Here is a 20,361-nt window from a genome sequence, read left to right on the forward strand (position 1 = left end):
CTATACATATATATTTGCAATATACATCATAAAATGGAATCTCTGTATTTAGTAGGACAGTGATAGCTAACCTATAACAAGCGTGTCAGAGGTGTCACTCTGAGACATTTTTGTCTTCACTTCCTGACAGTGTGAACACCAGGGGCAACTCCTAACCTTACCCTGCTGCCAGCATACCCACCACAGCTACTGCTCAGCAATACTGGGGGAAGAGAACACCCCATCAGAGACAGTTATCCCTGCCAAGCCCTCATTGAGCTGTCACTGTACCTCAACACAGCTGCTGCTCAGCGATTCTGAGAGAAGGGAACATCTCATCTGAGACTCGAGTTTTGGTAGAAGTGACGCACCACCCGAGTTATACTAGTTTTTTTTTAATGAACTTTAATACAACAAGCTCAAAGTTTGGCCATCCATGTAGTAGGGCAATTAATACTATATTATATCTCTTTGTACACTTCTGCCAGGATAGCTTTAAGATGAGCCTCAACATTTATTATTGATAAAGATCTTTTAAGTTAATGGTTAAAGAATTTATAGATGAAATTGCTGGTATCACATATATTTGGATTATGACCAAAGTTCATATTAAATGTAGAAAAACAGTCTGATTACAGGCTATGTTCTTAAAACTAAAAGAAGAGAAATTGTGCAGAGGACAGGCTCTCTATTACACAGAACGCCGACCTGGTAAATTTTGCATTGCTAGTATGGTCTATTGATTTCAAAGGGCGCCGTAAAAGGTTTCATTTTCCCTGCAGCAAAAAGAATGCTTAGCGGCAAATTCACCCGGCAATAATATTTGATAGCTGGGGTTCCCAGCTGAGGAATTTCCATTTAGCTCATTGTCTTGGGAAACTGATGCAAGGCAGGCTGTGTTCAAGGTGAACCAAAAAGGTACTCTACTTATTAGAAAGGGTGATAGTGTTGACTTACATACTGCTTACCTTATTCATATTGACAGGATCCATACAAAGGACTCCTATATACTTCACCTGAAGTCTGGAACCCATCACTAAACGCTTTATTTGTGATGCTTTGCCAGGGTTTTACTGTGCAGGCTTCACTTGTTGCTTGTTTATGGGCCTGATTGTCTTAAGCAAGTGAAATGCATGCTTGATTGAGTTCAAATCTGGCAAAAATTCCACTTTTTTGGACGTTTTGGTTTCACAGTATGCTATGAATCATTGTCTATATGTACTATGAAGAGCGGCCCATTCAAGCTTGCTGCATTTAGTTGAATATGAACAGAAATCCTTTCAGAACGAGTCATACAAATAAACTCCAAAAAAAGAAATATATTTTCATAAAGTGCCATTAGATATCATTGCTTCTGTCTTCAGTCACATCAATAAAAACCAGTGACACGGGTCACAAGATCTTTGGCGGATTATATTGATTTAAACTTGACTCCTCTGTTGGGTAGAATGCGGTCCCGGGTGTTGGTGTGGAATAAGTTGCCCTTGTCGGCGTTGGGTCGCTCCAACTTTATTCAAATGGTTTTAATGCCACAATTTCTCTATATATTGCATAACGCACCAGTTTGGCTCCCGGAGTTCTGGTTCCGAAGAATACATAGTCTGCTTAGGGACTTGATTTGGAAGAAGGGGATTCCCAGAATTAAGCTAGAGAAGTTACACACGACTTTACTCTTGATACAAAAGATCTGGGGAATCTATAAGACGATAATGGCAGTAGGGCCCATTACCAAATATACCCCTTTATGGGATAATCCAGTCTTGGGGGAAATATATATGATGTAAGGCATGCAGGGGTGGAAACAGAAGGGAATAAAGGCTCTCACACAGCTATATGACCAGTCAGTGCTGAAATCATTTCAACAATTGGCTGATGAGTTTGAGCTTCCCTACTCGATGTTTTTTCTGTACCTCCAGATTCGACATGCTGTACAGGCTCAATTTGGCCCAGATGAGGTGACATTCTTTTCCATTAAAGTTATGCATGGTGTAGTACCTGCTAAACATATGAGGGGGCTAATATCTCTTTTGTATAGGGTATTATTGGATGAGGTGGTAGGGGACCCAATGGTGGGGGTCAGGAGAGAGTTGGGCACATTAAATGTGGCACATAGACGATCACAGTGGTTCCTGCTCCATAGAGTGTATCAGACGCCACGGGTGTTGAAATGATGGTCTTGAGGGGGGGATTCCTGCTGTCCGAGCTGTTCAAAGGATGATGCGGATGATTTTCATATGTTCTGGACATGCAGGGAGGTGGATGCCCTGTGGAGCAGAGCACTGGAAATGATACACAGAGTGTTTGGAATGACTGTGCCGAGGAACCTGAAAGTGTGATGTTGTCCCATCATGTTTTACAGAGGATGTGGTGAGCTTTGGGTCATGAGCTATTCCAAGCCTACTTATACTTTCTTCTTTCCATCATTCTGGTACATATTGATCTTAGTTTCTTCTACCCAAAAAAATTTGTTGCAGTCTAACCTGACCTTTCTATTTTTGAGGCTGATTCATGTTTTGCACCCTGTTGTGAACCCTTTGAATGTGCTGTCATGTAATCTTTATGGATTGTGTTCTTCACTTAGCTGGATTTTGTTCACCATGGAAAGGATTCTGCAATCATCCACTCCACTTCTGTGGGAGTCAGACATCCAGGCTTTTTGAATTCCTGAGCTCTTTATAGTGCTTTTCTTCCCATCATTTACCAAATTATATCTAATACCTAATATTTCTGTTATCTTTCTGATGGACAATTTTTGCAGCCCAATGCTGGTTTGTTACTGTTACTTTCCCTAGGAGCTCCTTTGAGCGCATGTTGAAAATGACATACCTAGAATCAACTCCAGGCCTTTTACTTTATCAATTAATGATGGCTCAGTAAGGGAATAACCCATGTAGCCCATTCACTAGCTTTTAGGTTAATTTTCCAATTACTTATTCCTAAACCTTTCCTCCAATTAGGATGTGAATGCCCTCAATTTAAAGCTGCGAGTTTGCACTTTAAGCCCACATTGATTATGCATCTGTATCTTGAATGTGTTGGGTAAATAGCTAAAATTCCAAAACTTGTGTCACATGTGTCATGTTTTTGGACCTAACTGTAGATGTGTTTTTTACCTCCACAGTCTTGTGTGTAACATATGTCAAATACAAGGGTTTTTATAAAATCATCGAAGCCTTTTAGTCTGATTCTTATATTATGAGTGGTATTTTGATTGTCAGTTAACAATAAAATACAGCACTTATTATGATTTAATCTATCAATATAAGATTAGTGAGTCTAACTTTCAGAACTTAAGGGCCTAAGTTTTTTTTCACTTGATTTTTCACTGAACCCATTTTGTCTTATGGATTTCGCTCTCTAGCTTCAGTGAGTTTTCTTTTCAGTGGGCTTTATTAAACTTTCGGTTTTTTTTACTTATTCACTGTTGTCAGTGAACACAAAAAGAACAGGTTCTAAACTGATCACTGAAAAAAGTGGGAAAAGCCTATTGAAAGAAATGGGTCAGTAAGGCATCAGGAACAGAAAACCAATCTGTATGTTTCCATAAGCCAAAATGGGTTCAGTGAAAAATCCCTGATGTAAAAAAGAACCCCAATCCTAAGCAAGTGGCCCATTTTCATTATTAGTAGTGGCTAGCTAATGCAACTTGTAATTGAATAGGACAATACCACGTCCAGAGCCATGGCTAGTAAATAATGTTGTGAAATGCCTGTTTTCTGCACTTGTTTTAAGTTGCGATTTTGCTGCAGCAGGGTGGATGAATTTAACTAAAGCAAATAACATATTTTAAATTTTAGAATCCATAGCACATAGTTTCTTAAGCGCTGTAATTTTCAGCATGTGGATATGTGAATGACTTCCATTCACCCTGCAGCTAACATAATTGCTGTGGGTGAGCTGCAGTGGAATCTTCCTGTGTATCCCAATACTTAAAATGGTTTTACTATGTTTTTCCCCATTTCACTGGCATCAATGGCATTCTAAATGCTGATCACTAGAACAGACGCCCCTACCAATAGTCCCATTCTTACTAATTGAATAGAGTGGCAAGTCGAGCATGCATCCAGTTGCTCCATTCAATATTATGGGAGCATTAGAACCCATGTTCTCCTGATTGGTGGGGCTCTGTGTGATTGATTGGGGTCCCTGCAGACAGACCAACACATTGTTATTCCCTATCCTGTGAGTAGGGGATAACAATCAAATTTTGTGATATCCCCTTTATTTGGTTTTCTTGCCTTACTGGAAAAACCTCTGGGAGCTAAGGGCAGGGGGGAAATAAAAATGGATAAATGGCCCCGCTCTGGCTTCCTGCTCCACTGGTGTGGCTGATTAAATTCTGAAACAGAATGGAAGTTCCAAGGTTAAAAACTGTAGTCGATCACTCGCCTTCTACTCCAGCAAGGAGAACAAACAGACAAAAGAGGCCACAACTCTGGACCAGGAGCAGGGCGCGTACATATTTTATTTTCTCCCTGCAACGGCTTCGCAGGGGTTTTCCAGTAAAGTCATAAATTGCCTTTTAAGCTCTTTATGACAGAAGACATCAGTGCATTGTGATAATAATCACCTCTTATATTTACTTAACATATGTCACACGTTTGTTTTGTACAATTACTGTTCTCTATGTTGCATATGCGTCCCCCTTTCTTTTCCCCTGTGTTTTCCTGAATGTTTTCCTTTATTTCTGTGATCTTCTTTTCATAGCGGCACTCTCTTGGTGAAGCTTTACATAAATCCATCAGTAATGTAAGTCAGCATTGTATTCCGTTTTGACATGGAGGCATGCCCGTGTTATCATTTGCACTGCAGCTTATCTACAGATTGCTTGCTGCCATTCAGTCATATGCTAAAGGTTTCCTATCTAAATGTACAGCACTGCCCTTAATCCGTATCCATTGATCTACTGGAAATCAATCTCAATGAACGCAGATCAGCAGCAGAGGAACATATCGATTGTACTGCAACATATATTATATGGATGAGTCCCATTATCCTGCTTTGGCAGTTGTAAGTTCAGCATTTGCTTGGAGCTGTTACAGAAGGCTGGGCGGCTGCTATAAAGCATTATTTGGATTCTGCTATAACATAATCAATATAAAGTATATGGTAAATCTGACGTAGCCTTAATGACACAAGTAGAAATTCTGAGGCATCAGTGTGTTGCTTAAAAAGCTAACGCTAATAACTTTCAAGCATGATAAATAATAGTGTCGCTACAGTAAATGCATGTTTTGCTTTGTAAATACAATGTTTTATGTAATATGTTGAAGCCAAAACCATGCAAAAGAGTGATGGTTCAATGGTTGGAGCAGGAGATAAAGTCTGCAATTACTGTATGTTCTTTCAGTGCATCCAATCCATTAAAAAGCAAGCAAACAGACAGAATTGACAGGAAAGATTTTATAATTGTAGCACTAAAAAGATGTGCAGACTAGCTGGGCAACCAATTAAATTCTATTAAGTGGATGTTGTTTTGATAAACTGCCATGTTTGTCATTCTCAATCATTTTATGTAGAAACTTCTTACCATTTTGGCTGATGGAAAACAAAATATGCTGTCTAGGGAAAATATTTGCTTTTCATGGGAATTCATTTTTGTGACAAATTTGTTCTATAGTTTTGGCAGGCAGAAGAGACCTGGCATTGATAAATAGCTGTCTCTCTAACCCTCATTTGTACCAGTCAATTTTCTTAGCAATTCTTATTGCAATATATTTTCTACCAGACAGTTTTGTCCCATTAGAACCTGCTTTGGAAGAAATAGTTTAGATGTCTTCAGATTTGAATTTAGAATATTGGAATATATTTCTACAATATGGAGTGATCTAGCCGGATTGTAATTTGGGTGATGGTTTTAGTGTTCAAAATACAGTAAGTTTATATTACCTGTATTTTTCTGTGTTTATTTTTATCAGATTTTTTCTGGATGGGAAAAAGCTGACTGTGTTTTTCCTTAATGGAATTACTGACTTGAAACACAGAAAATTGTCTGTCCTCAGAATTACTTCTCTACCTCACCCTTCTCCCATTATCATAGCCTGTTTCAATAATATCAGCAACTTTTCAACACTTAATCAGCTTTCTAGTTTTGGTGCCTTTCACTCATTGGTATCGTAAGTAGCGTTGTCATCATTACAAGAAAGAGATGATACATGTCATAATGTTACCTTATGTAAGGAACATATTTGTTGTCCCAATGGAAAGCCTTTTCAAAGCATTAAAATAGATTTTAAAGGGCTTTAAAGTTACAATGTTTTTTTCCCCTTCATATTACTACGGTCCTTCCTGTGTGTCATGAGGCAATACAAAATGGAGTCGTTGTACACCATTCATCTACATAATATTACAAGACAGGAATAACCCTGACATTTTTTTTCCAAGCACAGTTGAGGAAGACCAAAGATATCAAAAATGACAAGAACTCCATTGGGAGCTAAAGAGCAACTGCAATTTTTTCAAATAACACATCCCCTTTAATCCCTTTTGGGGATTTCAAGGATTTAAAGAACTACTTTAGACATGTACTAAAACAACACATTTTATTACTTAGTATTTACCACATATTGTTAAGAATTAAGCTTAGCACTTCAGCTCTTAAAAGAAGGGAACGGCTGGTTCAGCAGTAAAATGTTGATATTCCTTGCCATAACTTAAATAGCTCCCACTTCTTTAAAAATAGCAGCAATGAAAGTATTATTTTGGATTTTAATATAGTTAATCCGCTGGTTGCTGACAGATGATGAGCACAGAAAAGAGAAAGTAATACTCATTTACATGTTAATGTACAGCTGCAACCATATTTTCTTCTATTTATTCCATCAATCTGATATTTTTCTTTTGATATCTTTGCTGCGCGTTAGATCTCCTTGCTGAAGCAGAACCTTGAAATGCAGCTGTGTCAGTCCCAGAATGCTTTGCAGCAGCTTCAGTCCCAGTTTGGTCAAGAACGACAACGTCTGACCCGAGAACTTCAGGAGTTGGAGGAGGAGCATCAGCAGAGGCAGAAGTCACTGCAGGAAGCCCACATGTTAGCGTTCCAAAGTATGGAGGAGGCAAAGGATCAAGAACAGAAAGCAAGTGCCTCTTACAACTATTCTCCATTAAGCTGTCATGTAGCCTAGTCCTTTAATGCTACCTTAATTCTATAGTATTATAAATAAAGATTATTTTAAGATTCAGTGTAAGTAATAAGTATTGGTGGGATCTAGAATGATGGAACTGAAAATATTAGCATTTATGGTGCTTTTCTGTATTTGTCAGCTGGTCTCTGCTACAATGCTGTCATTATAAAAGTAAATTCATGTTTTTAAAAAAAAAAACTTCCAGGTTTCCTTGAAGAAACTCATGTTCACTAACAGGATGCATCGTTTAAGTAAAAGATTGCTTTCCTAGTGGCAAAGCAGCCTGTTCTGTTCTTTAAGATAATTTGTCCAATTTTCTTGTCTTGTATCTTTATATGCAATTTATCTTTCAGCTTGAGATGCATAGGGGTTATTTTCTCCCTCTGTATATCATTATTCTGCTTCATAGGATCTAGAAGATCGCTTGCATCAAAAGCACTCGGAGGAACTGCAGTCTTTAAAAGATGCTCACAAACAGGTTATGGACATGTTGCGAGTAGAGATGGAACAGGAGCTTCAGACCCTTCGATTTGAGCTGGAAGATGATGGAAAAGCCATGTTAGGTGCAAATTTACAGTATTTCTTTTATGATCATTTATACGAGTAATATTTGATCCAAGTGGAGATCAGGAAGATTAAGACGTCATTAGGAATTGTATGTTCATCTGCAACTTGCATTCCCAAATATGTCTTTAAACCCATATCTCAAGTCAGTTGTGATTTAAAGATAAAATTCTCACATTGAATACAGTATCAGAACCATGGTTGTAACTCCCTCTTCAGAATCCAAATATGACTCATCTCAGGCCAAAAAATGACTCTTTTCATGTGCATTTGAATTTAGATACTATTTTCTATTTGTATACTCAAACGATTTAACATAAAAAGGGCATGCTAGAAAGGTTATTTTATACCCTACTAGTTTAATGGTGTCAAAGCTTGTGACGGGTACCCTTTAAAGTATCCATTGACATTGATAACCACTGGCTGTGCTGTGGTGCCACTCGTCATAGTAGATAGCAAAACAAAAAGAAAAATGAGTCAGTAAGGATTTGTAATATCTCACAGTTATCAAGAACTTCTTACTTAACAGAGAAAGTCACTGGAATTATTTCCAACCATTAAAATTAGGAAAAACAATATTGAGAAGGTATTTGAACACGTTTTAATAAATAAATTTAAAAAAGCATTTAGCCAACTTGTGATGAGTTTATTGGAAGTCGCACAAATAGCAACATATTTGAAGGTTAAAAACTGATTCCAGTAACTGATAACCATAGAAAGGGTATTAGTGTAATCATAAAAATACATATTACTTAAATACATGTATTTTTCACCCGAAATTCATGATATAATCGCCAAAGAATAAAGCCAATTTACTGATGTTTTCTTTGTAGCATCGTTGCGCTCTGAGCTGAATCACCAGCATGCAGCTGCAATCGACCAGCTAAGGAATCACCAGCAGCAGGAAATGGAGGCTGCTGCCGCAGAGCTTGAGAGACATAAAGAGTTCAGCAGGCATCAGGTATCGTAATATAAAAATTAAGAACATACTTCATTAGGCTATGTTCACACTGGTGGCATATATAATGTGTACCTTTACATATTATTGAAATGCTGTGTAATACTGTGGATTTTTTATGTAGAGGACATAATCCTAAAAACTGCACAGGAACAGATGAAAAAAGTAAATTATTTGAGCAGAATATCTTTATAATAGGAATCTGAGTATTTGGGGCGAATATCAGAACTTGAGAAACAACAAAAGCATCAAGAGCAACATGTTTCTAATCTGAACAAGGAGCTTCTGATACTACATGAAAGCATTAACACTCTGACTAAAGAGCTTGAATTTAAGGGTAAAGAGATCCTCCGAATACGTAGTGAAGCCAACCAGCAAATAAGGTAAGGAAATGTATTCTATATACTCCATTAAAGGAATGGGATATACTACAACCAACACACTACATAGATAGGTGTTTGACAACTGGGCCTTGAGCAGTAACAAGATGGACCAATATCTAACCATTAGAATAAAGCAGCCTTCACACATGCTTGCTGCAGTTCCATTCATCTCTATGTAACTGCAGAAGGGAAGCTGGGTTACGGTGCACAGCCATCTCCACTGGTTCCTTAAAGGAAATCAACCAGCCAAAAAAAAAAAAACCTAGAAATAATCACCTGCGCTCCTCTTCATATTAATCCTGGCGCTGTCCGTCGCTAGTCTTGACACACCAGGATTACTGGGATGCTAATTATGCACATCCTCGCCACCTCCCGCTCCCATGCGGGGAGGGGGAGGTGACGTCAGACGAGAGGTGGCTAGGGCCTGCGTAATTAGCAGCCTGGAGTGCCGGACATCTTGTCCCTGCGCTCTATGCTGCTAATTATAACTTTCTTTTCTAGGTAATCCTGAATTGTCAAGATTAGCGACGGACAGTGCCGGGATGAAGATGAAAAGGAGCGGGGGTGAGTATTTCTAGTTTTTTTTTTTGTTGTTTTTTGCTGGTTGATTTCCTTTAACTGCTGTTGTATTCTAACAGGGGACCATGAAACCCCTGCTATCAGGATTGGAAGGAATCTTATAGATTGGAGCCTTCTGATCAGACATTTATCTCCTGTCCTTTTAATAAAGCTGCAGATCCCTCAGTTCCTCCGTAAGACATAGCAGAAAATTTTGCCGATTTTGCAGGTTCGATCACAGATAATGGCTTATTCCTGGGTTCCCAATATACATGGAGTCAATTTTTAGTGAAACATTTCTTACAAATAGACAGACTTTAAAAAAAAAATACTACAGAGAATTACTCTCACTAAGAGAACGTATTACAACCCAATTTGGCAACATTTTTAATACAATAATTTCAGCGATAAGTGTGTATGATACACACTGCTTCTTTAGGTAGTAGTGTCATAGCTTGCACCAGTGCTCTCCAGTGATAGAGTGCAACTGGAGAAGTAGTTTTAACAAAAGTGGCCACATGATACACTGACCTCTTTCATTTTGGTATGTATTTTGACCAATGGTCTGACATCACCATGTTTCAGTACAGTGATTCAGTGGTTACCACTGTTGCTTGCAACACTGGAATCCAACCATTTGATGTCCGATCATGGGTAAAATGTTAATGGAATTTGTAGGTTTATTTAAAGAGGTTGGCCAAAAACAACTAAGTGCAGTCACCTAATAAGTTCACTCATAATCTACTCATAAATTTCATCAATAAAATTTTGCTTTCTGCCAGTACATTCTTCTGGTCACATGACTCCTTGGCAGCTGCTTTGGGGCATTCCAATGGAGAATGCCCTTCCAACCAGTGTCATTATTATAGGCAGACTCTGATGAGGATGAAGAACCTATTAGGGAATTGTTCTTACAATTATAACCTATGATATTTATGACCAACCCCTTTCAGCACCCAGGTTTCCTCCTAAATTCCTCAAGAAAGTGACAGGTCAATCTGGGGGCATATATCTTTGTGCAGTGCTGTAGAAGATGGTGCTGCTAAATATTAATATTAAAACCTTTATTAAATAAAAATAAATCATTTATACATTTATTGTACTAATCCTGGCTGGTGATAAAGTGTAATATTCATGTATATTAAAAGAAAGACAGTTCAGTGAAGTTAGGCATGCACCCGCATATAATAGAAATGCTGGTTTATATTTCATGTGAAGCATTAATACAATATGTATAAGTGGTAAGTAAAACATACACATGTTGACCTTTTTTTGAAAAAAGGATAAATGAGCAAGATTTAAACAAGAAACATGAGGAAGACATCAATGACTTAACAGCAGTCCACATCAGAGAGAAACAAGTTTTAATGGCAGAATTTGCAAAGACACAAGCAATGCTGGTGGAAAAAAATTCTGCATTGCAAGTTTCGTAAGTTTGAGAATATCAAGATTTTGGAAATTGCCATTAGTGCAGCTATTCTCTTCTTTTTTTCTAACTATCTTTTTCACACTTCTTTTACTTATACAATACTAACAATACTTATCAGACTTACTCTGTAACAGTTCCACAACTAATTTGTGCAATCATAAACAGCAATGATTAATATGGCAGCCTGTACCAATACTAATGTTACTGACAAATAACTGAGGAATATTTGATGAATTGTACCTTTATACCTTGTGTGCCCATATAGTAGTGCATTTCTCTGAAGATTTTCCATATACAAGTCTATGGGAAAGTAGTTTACATCTTATATTGTTTTTGTAATAGCTGATGCATATCCTGCCACTTTTGATACAAGAAAACAAAGTAACTATAATGAACATGATAGTGTAATAGGGTAATAGATTATATTCAAAGGAAAAAAAAAAGTTTTATTTTATGAGGATAACAATTCCACATACAACATATTAGGGCATGTGCATACTCCAAAGACTCCTACAAATTAGCATTTACTTGGCGCATGCATGTCTGTGTGCATGTTACGAGAGATGCTGACTGCAAAGGCGCGAGAATGCCAGAAGCGGTCAGTGAGAGTTCCGGACAGCGGACGGGACATGGATTGGTGACGTCTGCTGGGGGGGGGAGGGGGCGTTAAAATGACAGGAGAAGGGCAGTTGAGGGGCGGGATTAGTCTATTGAAAATCGCACACAGAGGAGCAGTTTCTCGAGGTTGGGGGAGAAACTTCTGCTCTCCCTGGGGGCGACTTGACTAATCACAGAGCACATGTCATTCTAAGGTAATACATAACTTATCTTTTCTTCTGTATAACTGATTTTTCATACAAAAAATGTTTAGCAGTGTATGTACAATACTCTTTGGGGACGGGTAACTAAAATGGGGTCTCCTAGTGACAGGTTCCCTTTAATGAATCTGGCGCACCCTCCATTATACACAGACAAACCAGTTTTAGTAAAGTTTCCTACATTCTTAGTAAATGTGCCCCACAGTGTCTTGCAGTGCACCCAGTGTATAATATTTGATCTGACAAAGAGGGCAGAATGTCCTCGAAAATGTTGCTCTTATAATAAAAACATTACATTTGAAATTATTCAATCTCTGTAGTCTATGCGGCAGCATGTTTGCTAAACCTGTATTTTTTGCTACTTGCCTACAAAAATATACCAAGGCAGGGTACAGAATATGATAAGAAAATTAGTCACTGCTTAACATATGGAAGGCAAGTAATGATGTCAAGAAGGAATGTCCTGGGGTATAGCCAATAACAGGTCATTGAGTGGAGCCTATCACAGTATAAGACAAATATAGCCACCTATAAGATTACCCTCACTACAGCTTGTATGATGTACATTTCTAGCAGGCCAGATATATGATATCTTTTTGGTGAGTTCTTATTTAATCCTGAGATTCTGGCTGTAAAATCATGATATTGAAATTGGTTTTAATAGAATCACATGGGGTTCTTGTCAAGAAATATTTAGCCAGATTTTCTCAAAAGTAGTGCAAAGTGAACTATTTGCAATATGCCTTTTGAGTGTGCAGAGTGCGCCACATTATTGAATACTGGTACACTGGCTTCTATTATGTGCCGCGCCCTGCACTGCTCAGGAAGTGTGCACCCCATCAGGGTTTCCCCATCAACATGAAACTCACCTATTCAGTTCATGTCTTTCAATTGTTAAATTAACAAAACTGCACCTAAAACTACCTCAAAACTGATTGCAATGCAGTTTTAACTGCAACGTGTGACTGCACCCTCACAGGATGAGATGATGCTTTTAGTCATCATCATCACACATATGATGGATGTTCCTGCGTTATGCCCATCAGACATTTATTACCTGTACTGTAGGGTATTCATGCTGATCATAGGAAGACTCCTTGAAGGGTGCATTTAATATAGAAAAAGCTAAAATCTTGATTAGGTTAGGTCACTACACATAGACATATGCAGCGAGTAAAGTTATAGCTGAAGCCACGTAATTCAAGACATTTATCTCTTAATCTTTATTTATGTTCATAAAATTCTGGCTGCTGCTCAGGCAATTAGAGAAGCTGCTGGTGCTTCTGAGTGAGCGATCGACCATCTGAGGAGACAGAAATGTTTTTTGCCGCATATCTTTGTTCTTGATTTTCTTCCCTTCTGGTTGAATATTGATTCAGTTGTTATTCCTTAAATGATGGAATACCTGTCATACAATTCTTCTCAATAGAGAAATTTCATTGGTACCCATGTTTACCATGTTTAGAAGGCACAGTTTATAGAACAGAGCTGATAATGTTATTCCCTTATCAAGAAGCGTTTTCTATTGCAATGCTCAACCCAGGGACCAATGTGGAGAATGTCCACTTTGTGCACATTTACAACTTTGATTTTAGTTAACTGTTACACAGATTCCTTGGCATGTTTGGGCATATAAGAAGGATGTAGAAATGGTCTGCAAGAAAAAAATTAAATTGATTCCCCAATTAACTAGTGTGTAAGACTTAATCTGTTATACAACTGCTATATCAATAAAAGACAGTGGCAAGATACCATGGCACTGTAGCCTATTGGTAACAAAGCTATAAGCACACAGTATACAGTACCTCTGATGGTACTTGTGATATTGTTTTTGCAGATAATATCTTCGGCAGTACTGGAGAGGATAAGGTCACCTGCAAAGAATAGTTTGGATGGCACTCACAGTGCAGGTCATTAGACTCCGCCGGATTCCCTTTCCAAGCTTTAGACAGTCGCTGGTGTGCATGCGACTGATGTCAGTCATACGGTTTTTATCGGAAATTTGACTTACACCACACTCCATTACCATGTACCAGGGTTCAAGCACAGAGCACATGTTTCCCTCGTAAAACTAAGCATCCTCAAATCAGCATACCTTTACATCAGCATACCATCGGTTATGCTGATTTGGAGTGAGAACCAGTTGATAACATTTTGCTAAAAAAAAGAATACAGTAAACATTAATCAGCACTGAATCGACATCTATCAGTTCTTCTTGTTCTCTTTGTTTTGTTAGCCATGTTAAACCAAATGTGTCTTCACCATGTTGTATTGTGTCCTAAAGGTTAGCAGAAATGGATGAAAAATACCAAAACAGAGAGCCAAGACCAGAGGACCTGCAGGTCATCGCTGAATTAAAGGACATGGTAGCAGAGAGGGACCAGCTTATCAAGAAACTAATTGTGAGACATTTTACAGGGTTTTTCCCTCTTAAACTAAACAATTGAGAGTGTTTACCACCAAGAACCATGGTCATTAACAATTCAGTGATCTTTAAATAACTGGAGCCTCATAAATAATATCTGTGCCGATAAATTATTAAACAAAGCGGCATTTACAAACGAACGATTTGCGCTTAAAATATTAATACTTGATGTGTTTGAAAGCAATTATGTGAAAAACTGCAGGAAAGAAGCACAGAAAGAATGACACTTTCATTTTTGCAGGAAGACAAGAAGTTCTACCAACTGGAACTAGTGAATCGAGAGACCAACTTCAATAAAGTTTTTAATGCAAGCCCTAATGTTGGTGTTATCAATCCTCTTGTGAAGGTATGTATCCTGTTGTAAAGTACATTGATCTGTAATTCTACAAATAATATAACGGATAAAAATCTCGTCCTTTGTTTTTAGGGTTTTTTTTCTACTTTTTGGTTTGCCAGAGCATTAGCTAGTGATGTTTTCGGATTTTGAGTAATTAAAGGACATCTACCACCAGGATGAAGGATTGTAAACCAAGCTCACAGACATACTGCTGTGTGCCCCCTCTGGCAACACATTTTAACACCTATAAAACTTGGAGCACCTTAGGCTTTTGTAAAAAGAAGATAAAAAAGAGCAGATCCTGCCACACAGCAGTATGTCAGTGTGCTTGGTTTACAATCCTCATCCTGGTGGTAGATGTCCTGTAAGTGCTTGTTGGTGCTTTCTGGTCATCATATGGATTTGATAAATGTAACACAAGCCCATTCAATTAATGGGATTTTTGAACATAGAGTATAAAAGACAACACAGACCTCTACTACTGGCATTTTGAGCTGATAAGGGATATTGGATTACAGCATGCCCAGTCCTTGAATCTCACAGAAGATAAGGTATCTGGAACTGACCAATTGAGTGTATATAAAATTATTGGGTTGAGAACAATACCTTTCGTTTGGCCAACAGCTAGCTAAAATGTATGCCACTTTCAGTCTTCGAAGTTTTAACCTGCTATTCCCTTTAGATGGTTGCCACCTACCTCGACTGACTCAACAGTACAAGTGTAGTGATTGTGAGATGAGATGTTATACATGTAATGAGTACATATATCTCAAATGTCATAACCTACCCTAAAGTAAAATTTAATACTCATTATGCTGTTGTCATAAAACACATCACTCCTGAAGCCAAAAATTGGTCTCAGTGGTGACATCACTGAGGCTAATGGTTGTCGCACTGATAACCTGAATGATATGTTATATGACCAGCGGCTACCATTAGACCAATGTGTTGGAATAAAACGGGTAGGTACATTTATTTGAATTATTTTAACATAAAGTTGCATTAAAGTTGACAACTCTTATAAAGGTTGTGGACATTTTCATATGAAAAGCACCACAAATTCTCAAGTGCCTCACTCCTTAACAGTAATGGCTTGCAACTATAGCTATCCTGTTAATTAGGTGATCCTTAAAGGGGTTGATTATCATCCCTGATGCTTCCTTTAGTGCAATGTTCAGACACTCTGTAGGATGTATGTTTACATGTCTGAACACTGATAAATAGGAGGGTCCTGCAGCATGAGATTATGACTCATACTGCTCCCACCCCTTCCCACACCCACTCACCTCCATGTGTCTGTCAGTGGGATGGACTGAGAGAAAAAAACACACTGGAGGCTGCCATTAGGATGGACTGAAAGAGAGAGAAAAAGGAAATTGTGTATATGTGCATAGAGCAGCATGGGAAGACACAGGTACATATACATGCAGAGACATGTCTAATGGAAGAGATATATTGAAAAGTGGCCACCCCTTTAACATCCAGCTGATGTTTCCCTTTTGGTTCATTAAATGAATCCAGTTTAATTGGTGCCATCTGAGTGTTTCTAGCTTTCTGGGCAGTATGAGGTCTAAAGCATTATGTATACACTTGTAGAATATTCTCATTATGCCTCCCCATCACTTGGCACTTTCCATACCCAATCTTCTTATATTTAGCCATGTGCCGTATAGGCTAGTATATTACAGAATACATAGGGACCTGTAGGGGAAAGCTGTTATATGACAATGTCCCTCACTTGTGTTATTTTCAAAAACAACAGCAAAAGAAGAAGAACGATAAATCCACTAACAGGTTTGTGAGTTCCCCTAACCTAAGTGCTGTGGAAAGTAGTGGCGTGGGAAATGGACATCCTACCCGCCTGGAACCCATTCCAAATTCACCTATCCATGATATTGAGTTCAACAGCAGCAAGCCTCTGCCACAGCCTGTACCACCCAAAGAGGCCAAGACCTTTTTGAGGTGAGCACTGCCAGGCCAGTCCAAATGCCGCTGGTCATGAAAGTGCTGGACTACTGACAAAGCCTTTAGCTATTATTTATTGGTTTAATATGGCATTTTCAACCTCTTTTTAAAGCTCCTTTTTATGCATGTATTTGTTTTAAACTTGTGAATCCTATGTTGGCAAACAGTTTTCATTCTCTGCATGTAATGCTGATGCATGGGCATATTTAAATTTCCATTAAATCTTATATTTGGTATTTTCAGTGTTAAGTATTTTCTTAATATAAACTTGTTAACTTAAAATACTTAGACTGCTGTTGTTTCCATTTATTGTGTAATCTCTTCTATATAAATAAAAATTAAATAACAGCTCTTGCGGTATTTTCTAGAGCTCTGAGGCTAAATGATAGTGGGTTGCATATAAAGCTGAATGGCATAGCGCCCTCTAGTGCTGAATGTCTACAGTGTAGCATCTGTTATAGAAATGCTGCAGATGAGAAAATACTTATCAGTGAAGCAGGGCAGTCATATGTTATTGTTTTATTACTTTCCATCATCAGCATGTATATATCTGTTTTGCATGTAAATATATATAAAATATATATCCCTGTAAATGATTTGTCCCTGTGTGCTTCTTTTATACAACAAGATGTGATATAGCACTTTATATCAGCAAATACACAATTCCTTTACCTTAAATGTAACCTTAGAGAATATTTCAACATGCAAATGAGCACTTCCATTGAACTGTATTTCAATCCTATCTGTTGTTTCAGTTGTGTTATAAATAATGCATGGTACTGCAGGATAATATCAATGATCTGAGTGTCCCTGGTCTGCACACTTATTGTGTTTTGTGCTTAGCAGATGAGAAGTATATGGTGCTTGTTTAGCATATTTCCATGGGACGTGACCCTGGTAACAATACTTCTATGAAATTACTGTTTTAATTAAAAAAGGAAGCTAAAGAGGAGATAAAACTCAGACCAAAGGCATATGGGATACAAAGTATACATGCTTCCCCAGCATTTGGTAGTGTGCGCTGCTGGGGGATTACAATGTAGTGGATGTGCAGATATGTTACACAGGGACAAGGACAAGAACCAGTATTGATTTTGGCTTGGCTTCTAAACTGCTGCTTTGTGTTTTCTTACCTTTGCTTTCTTAAGGTCGTGTGTTGTGATGTGATTTTGACATGTGTCCCTTGTAATGTGTTTCTTTTTCTCTCTGGGATTTAGCCCTCCCCAGACTGATACTTCACCGGTGGCATCACCAGATCCACAACGCCAGGAATGGTTTGCCCGGTACTTCACTTTCTAAGAGACTGTATTTGATGTCTCTCTTTCTATTGTGGCACAGCTTTGATGTGGACTCTTTGTACAAGCATGACCTTACCAAATCTTTATGTGACCAAGCTTTGCCGTAACTACTGTTTGTTCGAACACTGTGAACGAGAGTGTCTGTCCTCAATTGGAAATGCACTGTTTACTAACACTCCGTGTTTGCTTTCCTTCCAGTGAAAATCTCCTTTACATTTTACAAAAGAAAAAAATAATTTTGTAGTATATAACTGTGCTACCTCCTTGCCCTGTATAGTCCCTTTTTTGTTATTTTTTGCCAAGTGTATTTACTCAGTGCTGGAATGATCCACACTACATTGCTCTGCAATTATGGCATTACGATGCCTTCTCATTAGATCCAGACACAAAGCTAAAATATCCAAAGCAGAGCATTTTAGTTTCCATTTAATCATGTTTAATAGCTTGACACCAGAAATAACAATGTGCCTGGAGTCAGATTCTTAGCTTCTGATTGGTATGTATATACTATGTATGGCTATTGTATTCCTATTGTAACAACATCCAACCCTAAGTCCCAGTGTGTTATTTCCTATGGAAGTCACTTTATTATTCATATATAAAGATATTTTTTCTTATAAATTGAATGGTTGCTAGTGTTATTGAAAAAGCATGTGTCATTATTTTCTTTGACTGGAAAGATTTATTGTATAAAGGTCTTCTTTTATGAACCAGAGGTTAGTGTTCTAATATTGGAGTGGGAGATGCACTCAACAGAATGGCAATGTTCTCCAACCAGTGGCTATGGGGCCACAGGCTGTTCAACCCCCAAACTGGTATATGCTATTTCATATTAGAGGTCACGCAGTAATTATAATATATACCGTATATACTCGTGTATAAGCCGATATTTTCATCACAAAAAATGTGCTAAAAAACTAAAAAAAAAATAAAATAATACTCACCCCCCCCCCCCGGATCCTCGGCGGCAGCTGCCGATTTTCGGCAGCGGCTCCTCTGCTCTCTTCTTTCTTCACTGGTGGCTCCCGGTCTCTTTGCTTACTTCGCTAGCCGGCAGTCGCGTCCATGCGATCTGCCGACGGGCGCACACTATGATGCGCCGATGTCGCCGCTGATGACGTCATCGGCGGCGACACTGCCGCATCATAGTGTGCGCCCGCAAAGAGATCGGGAGCCGCCAGTGAACAAAGAAGAGAGGATCTGCCGCCGAGGTTCGGAAGCCGCCGCAAGGACGGGGTGCCACCGCCGAGGACCGGGAGCCACCGCCGAGCATCAAAGGCAAGCTGTATACTACTGGGGGCAAGCTGTATATTACTGGGGGCTGGCTGTATACTACATGGGGGCAGGCTGTATACTACATGGGGGCAGGCTGTATACTACAGGGGGCAGGCTGTATACTGCAGGGGGCAGGCTGGCTGTATACTACAGGGGGCAGGCTGGCTGTATACTACAGGGGGCAGGCTGGCTGTATACTACAGGGGGCAGGCTGGCTGTATACTACAGGGGGCAGGCTGGCTGTATACTACAGGGGGCAGGCTGGCTGTATACTACAGGGGGCAGGCTGGCTGTATACTACAGGGGGCAGGCTGGCTGTATACTACAGGGGGCAGGCTGGCTGTATACTACAGGGGGCAGGCTGGCTGTATACTACAGGGGGCAGGCTGGCTGTATACTACAGGGGGCAGGCTAGCTGTATACTGCAGGGGGCAGGCTGGCTGTATACTACAGGGGGCAGGCTGGCTGTATACTACAGGGGGCAGGCTGGCTGTATACTACAGGGGGCAGGCTGGCTGTATACTACACCCTAGGCTTATACTCAAGTCAATAGGTTTTTCCAGTTTTGGTGGTAAAATTAGGGGTCTCGGCTTATACTCGGGTCGGCTTATACTCGAGTATATACGGTATATATGACTGATATAAATTGTGATTACTCTAGTTGGACATACAAATTTTCATAAAACCACGGTATACCCAACTAAATGTGCCCCATTTTTGGCTGCACGCAGGTAGAGAAAGGATCACAAAGGCTAATGGTGTGTGGAGTAGCCTTTGCTCCCGCTCCCTGGAGATGTTAACCCACGCCACAATAGTCTGTCCGGAAAATGAGCATATTAGATGGATAAACTGTAGATTAGGTTAGACATTGTTACCTTAATAGGTAGATGGTAGGTTTCCATTAAACACTATAAAAGTACTCATGTTTTTACGTCTTTGTGCTCCTTATCTTTCTCGATCGCTTCTGTGATCCGCTGTTAGCTGCACGGGACAGAGATGCAACTAGCTGCAGTGGCTGAGACAACCCAAGTCTATTTATGCATTCAATTACACACAGGACACTAAAACTAAAGGTATTAATAGCAGAAACAGGGACATTTTCATAAAAAAATAAGTAAGCTATGGGATGTGACCCCCAATATTTGCTAACCATGAATTCTAACCATGAACAAGAGATGGCGTCTCCATAACAGACACACTGTAGAAGTTCTGCTTCAATCTTCTATATTCCACAATGTTAATAAATG

General features: G+C 39.0%; 1 protein-coding gene and 1 long non-coding RNA gene across 7 annotated transcripts in view; one reads left to right on the forward strand and one right to left on the reverse strand.

The window, feature by feature from the left end:
* Positions 1–18,477, forward strand: part of FAM184A (family with sequence similarity 184 member A) — a 124,894-nt gene extending 106,417 nt beyond the window's left edge. For 2 of the 6 annotated variants that reach the window (XM_072141682.1, XM_072141683.1), the window contains 10 exons: positions 4,687–4,728; positions 6,843–7,055; positions 7,513–7,666; positions 8,501–8,628; positions 8,824–9,008; positions 10,849–10,995; positions 14,099–14,216; positions 14,481–14,585; positions 16,339–16,538; positions 17,759–18,477. In XM_072141682.1, coding sequence (XP_071997783.1) covers positions 4,687–4,728; positions 6,843–7,055; positions 7,513–7,666; positions 8,501–8,628; positions 8,824–9,008; positions 10,849–10,995; positions 14,099–14,216; positions 14,481–14,585; positions 16,339–16,538; positions 17,759–17,840 — 1,374 coding nt within the window. In that variant the 3' untranslated portion in view covers positions 17,841–18,477. The remainder of the gene's footprint in view (positions 1–4,686; positions 4,729–6,842; positions 7,056–7,512; positions 7,667–8,500; positions 8,629–8,823; positions 9,009–10,848; positions 10,996–14,098; positions 14,217–14,480; positions 14,586–16,338; positions 16,539–17,758) is intronic. The other 4 variants (XM_072141687.1, XM_072141685.1, XM_072141684.1 and 1 more) reach the window with 4 other exon arrangements.
* Positions 7,294–20,361, reverse strand: part of LOC140121714 (uncharacterized) — a 30,429-nt gene continuing 17,361 nt past the window's right edge. Inside the window, exon 3 of the long non-coding RNA XR_011854164.1 lies at positions 7,294–7,638. This is a non-coding gene — a long non-coding RNA (uncharacterized lncRNA). The remainder of the gene's footprint in view (positions 7,639–20,361) is intronic.

Source organism: Engystomops pustulosus, chromosome 3 (genome assembly GCF_040894005.1).
Source record: "Engystomops pustulosus chromosome 3, aEngPut4.maternal, whole genome shotgun sequence".
NCBI lineage: Eukaryota > Metazoa > Chordata > Amphibia > Anura > Leptodactylidae > Engystomops > Engystomops pustulosus.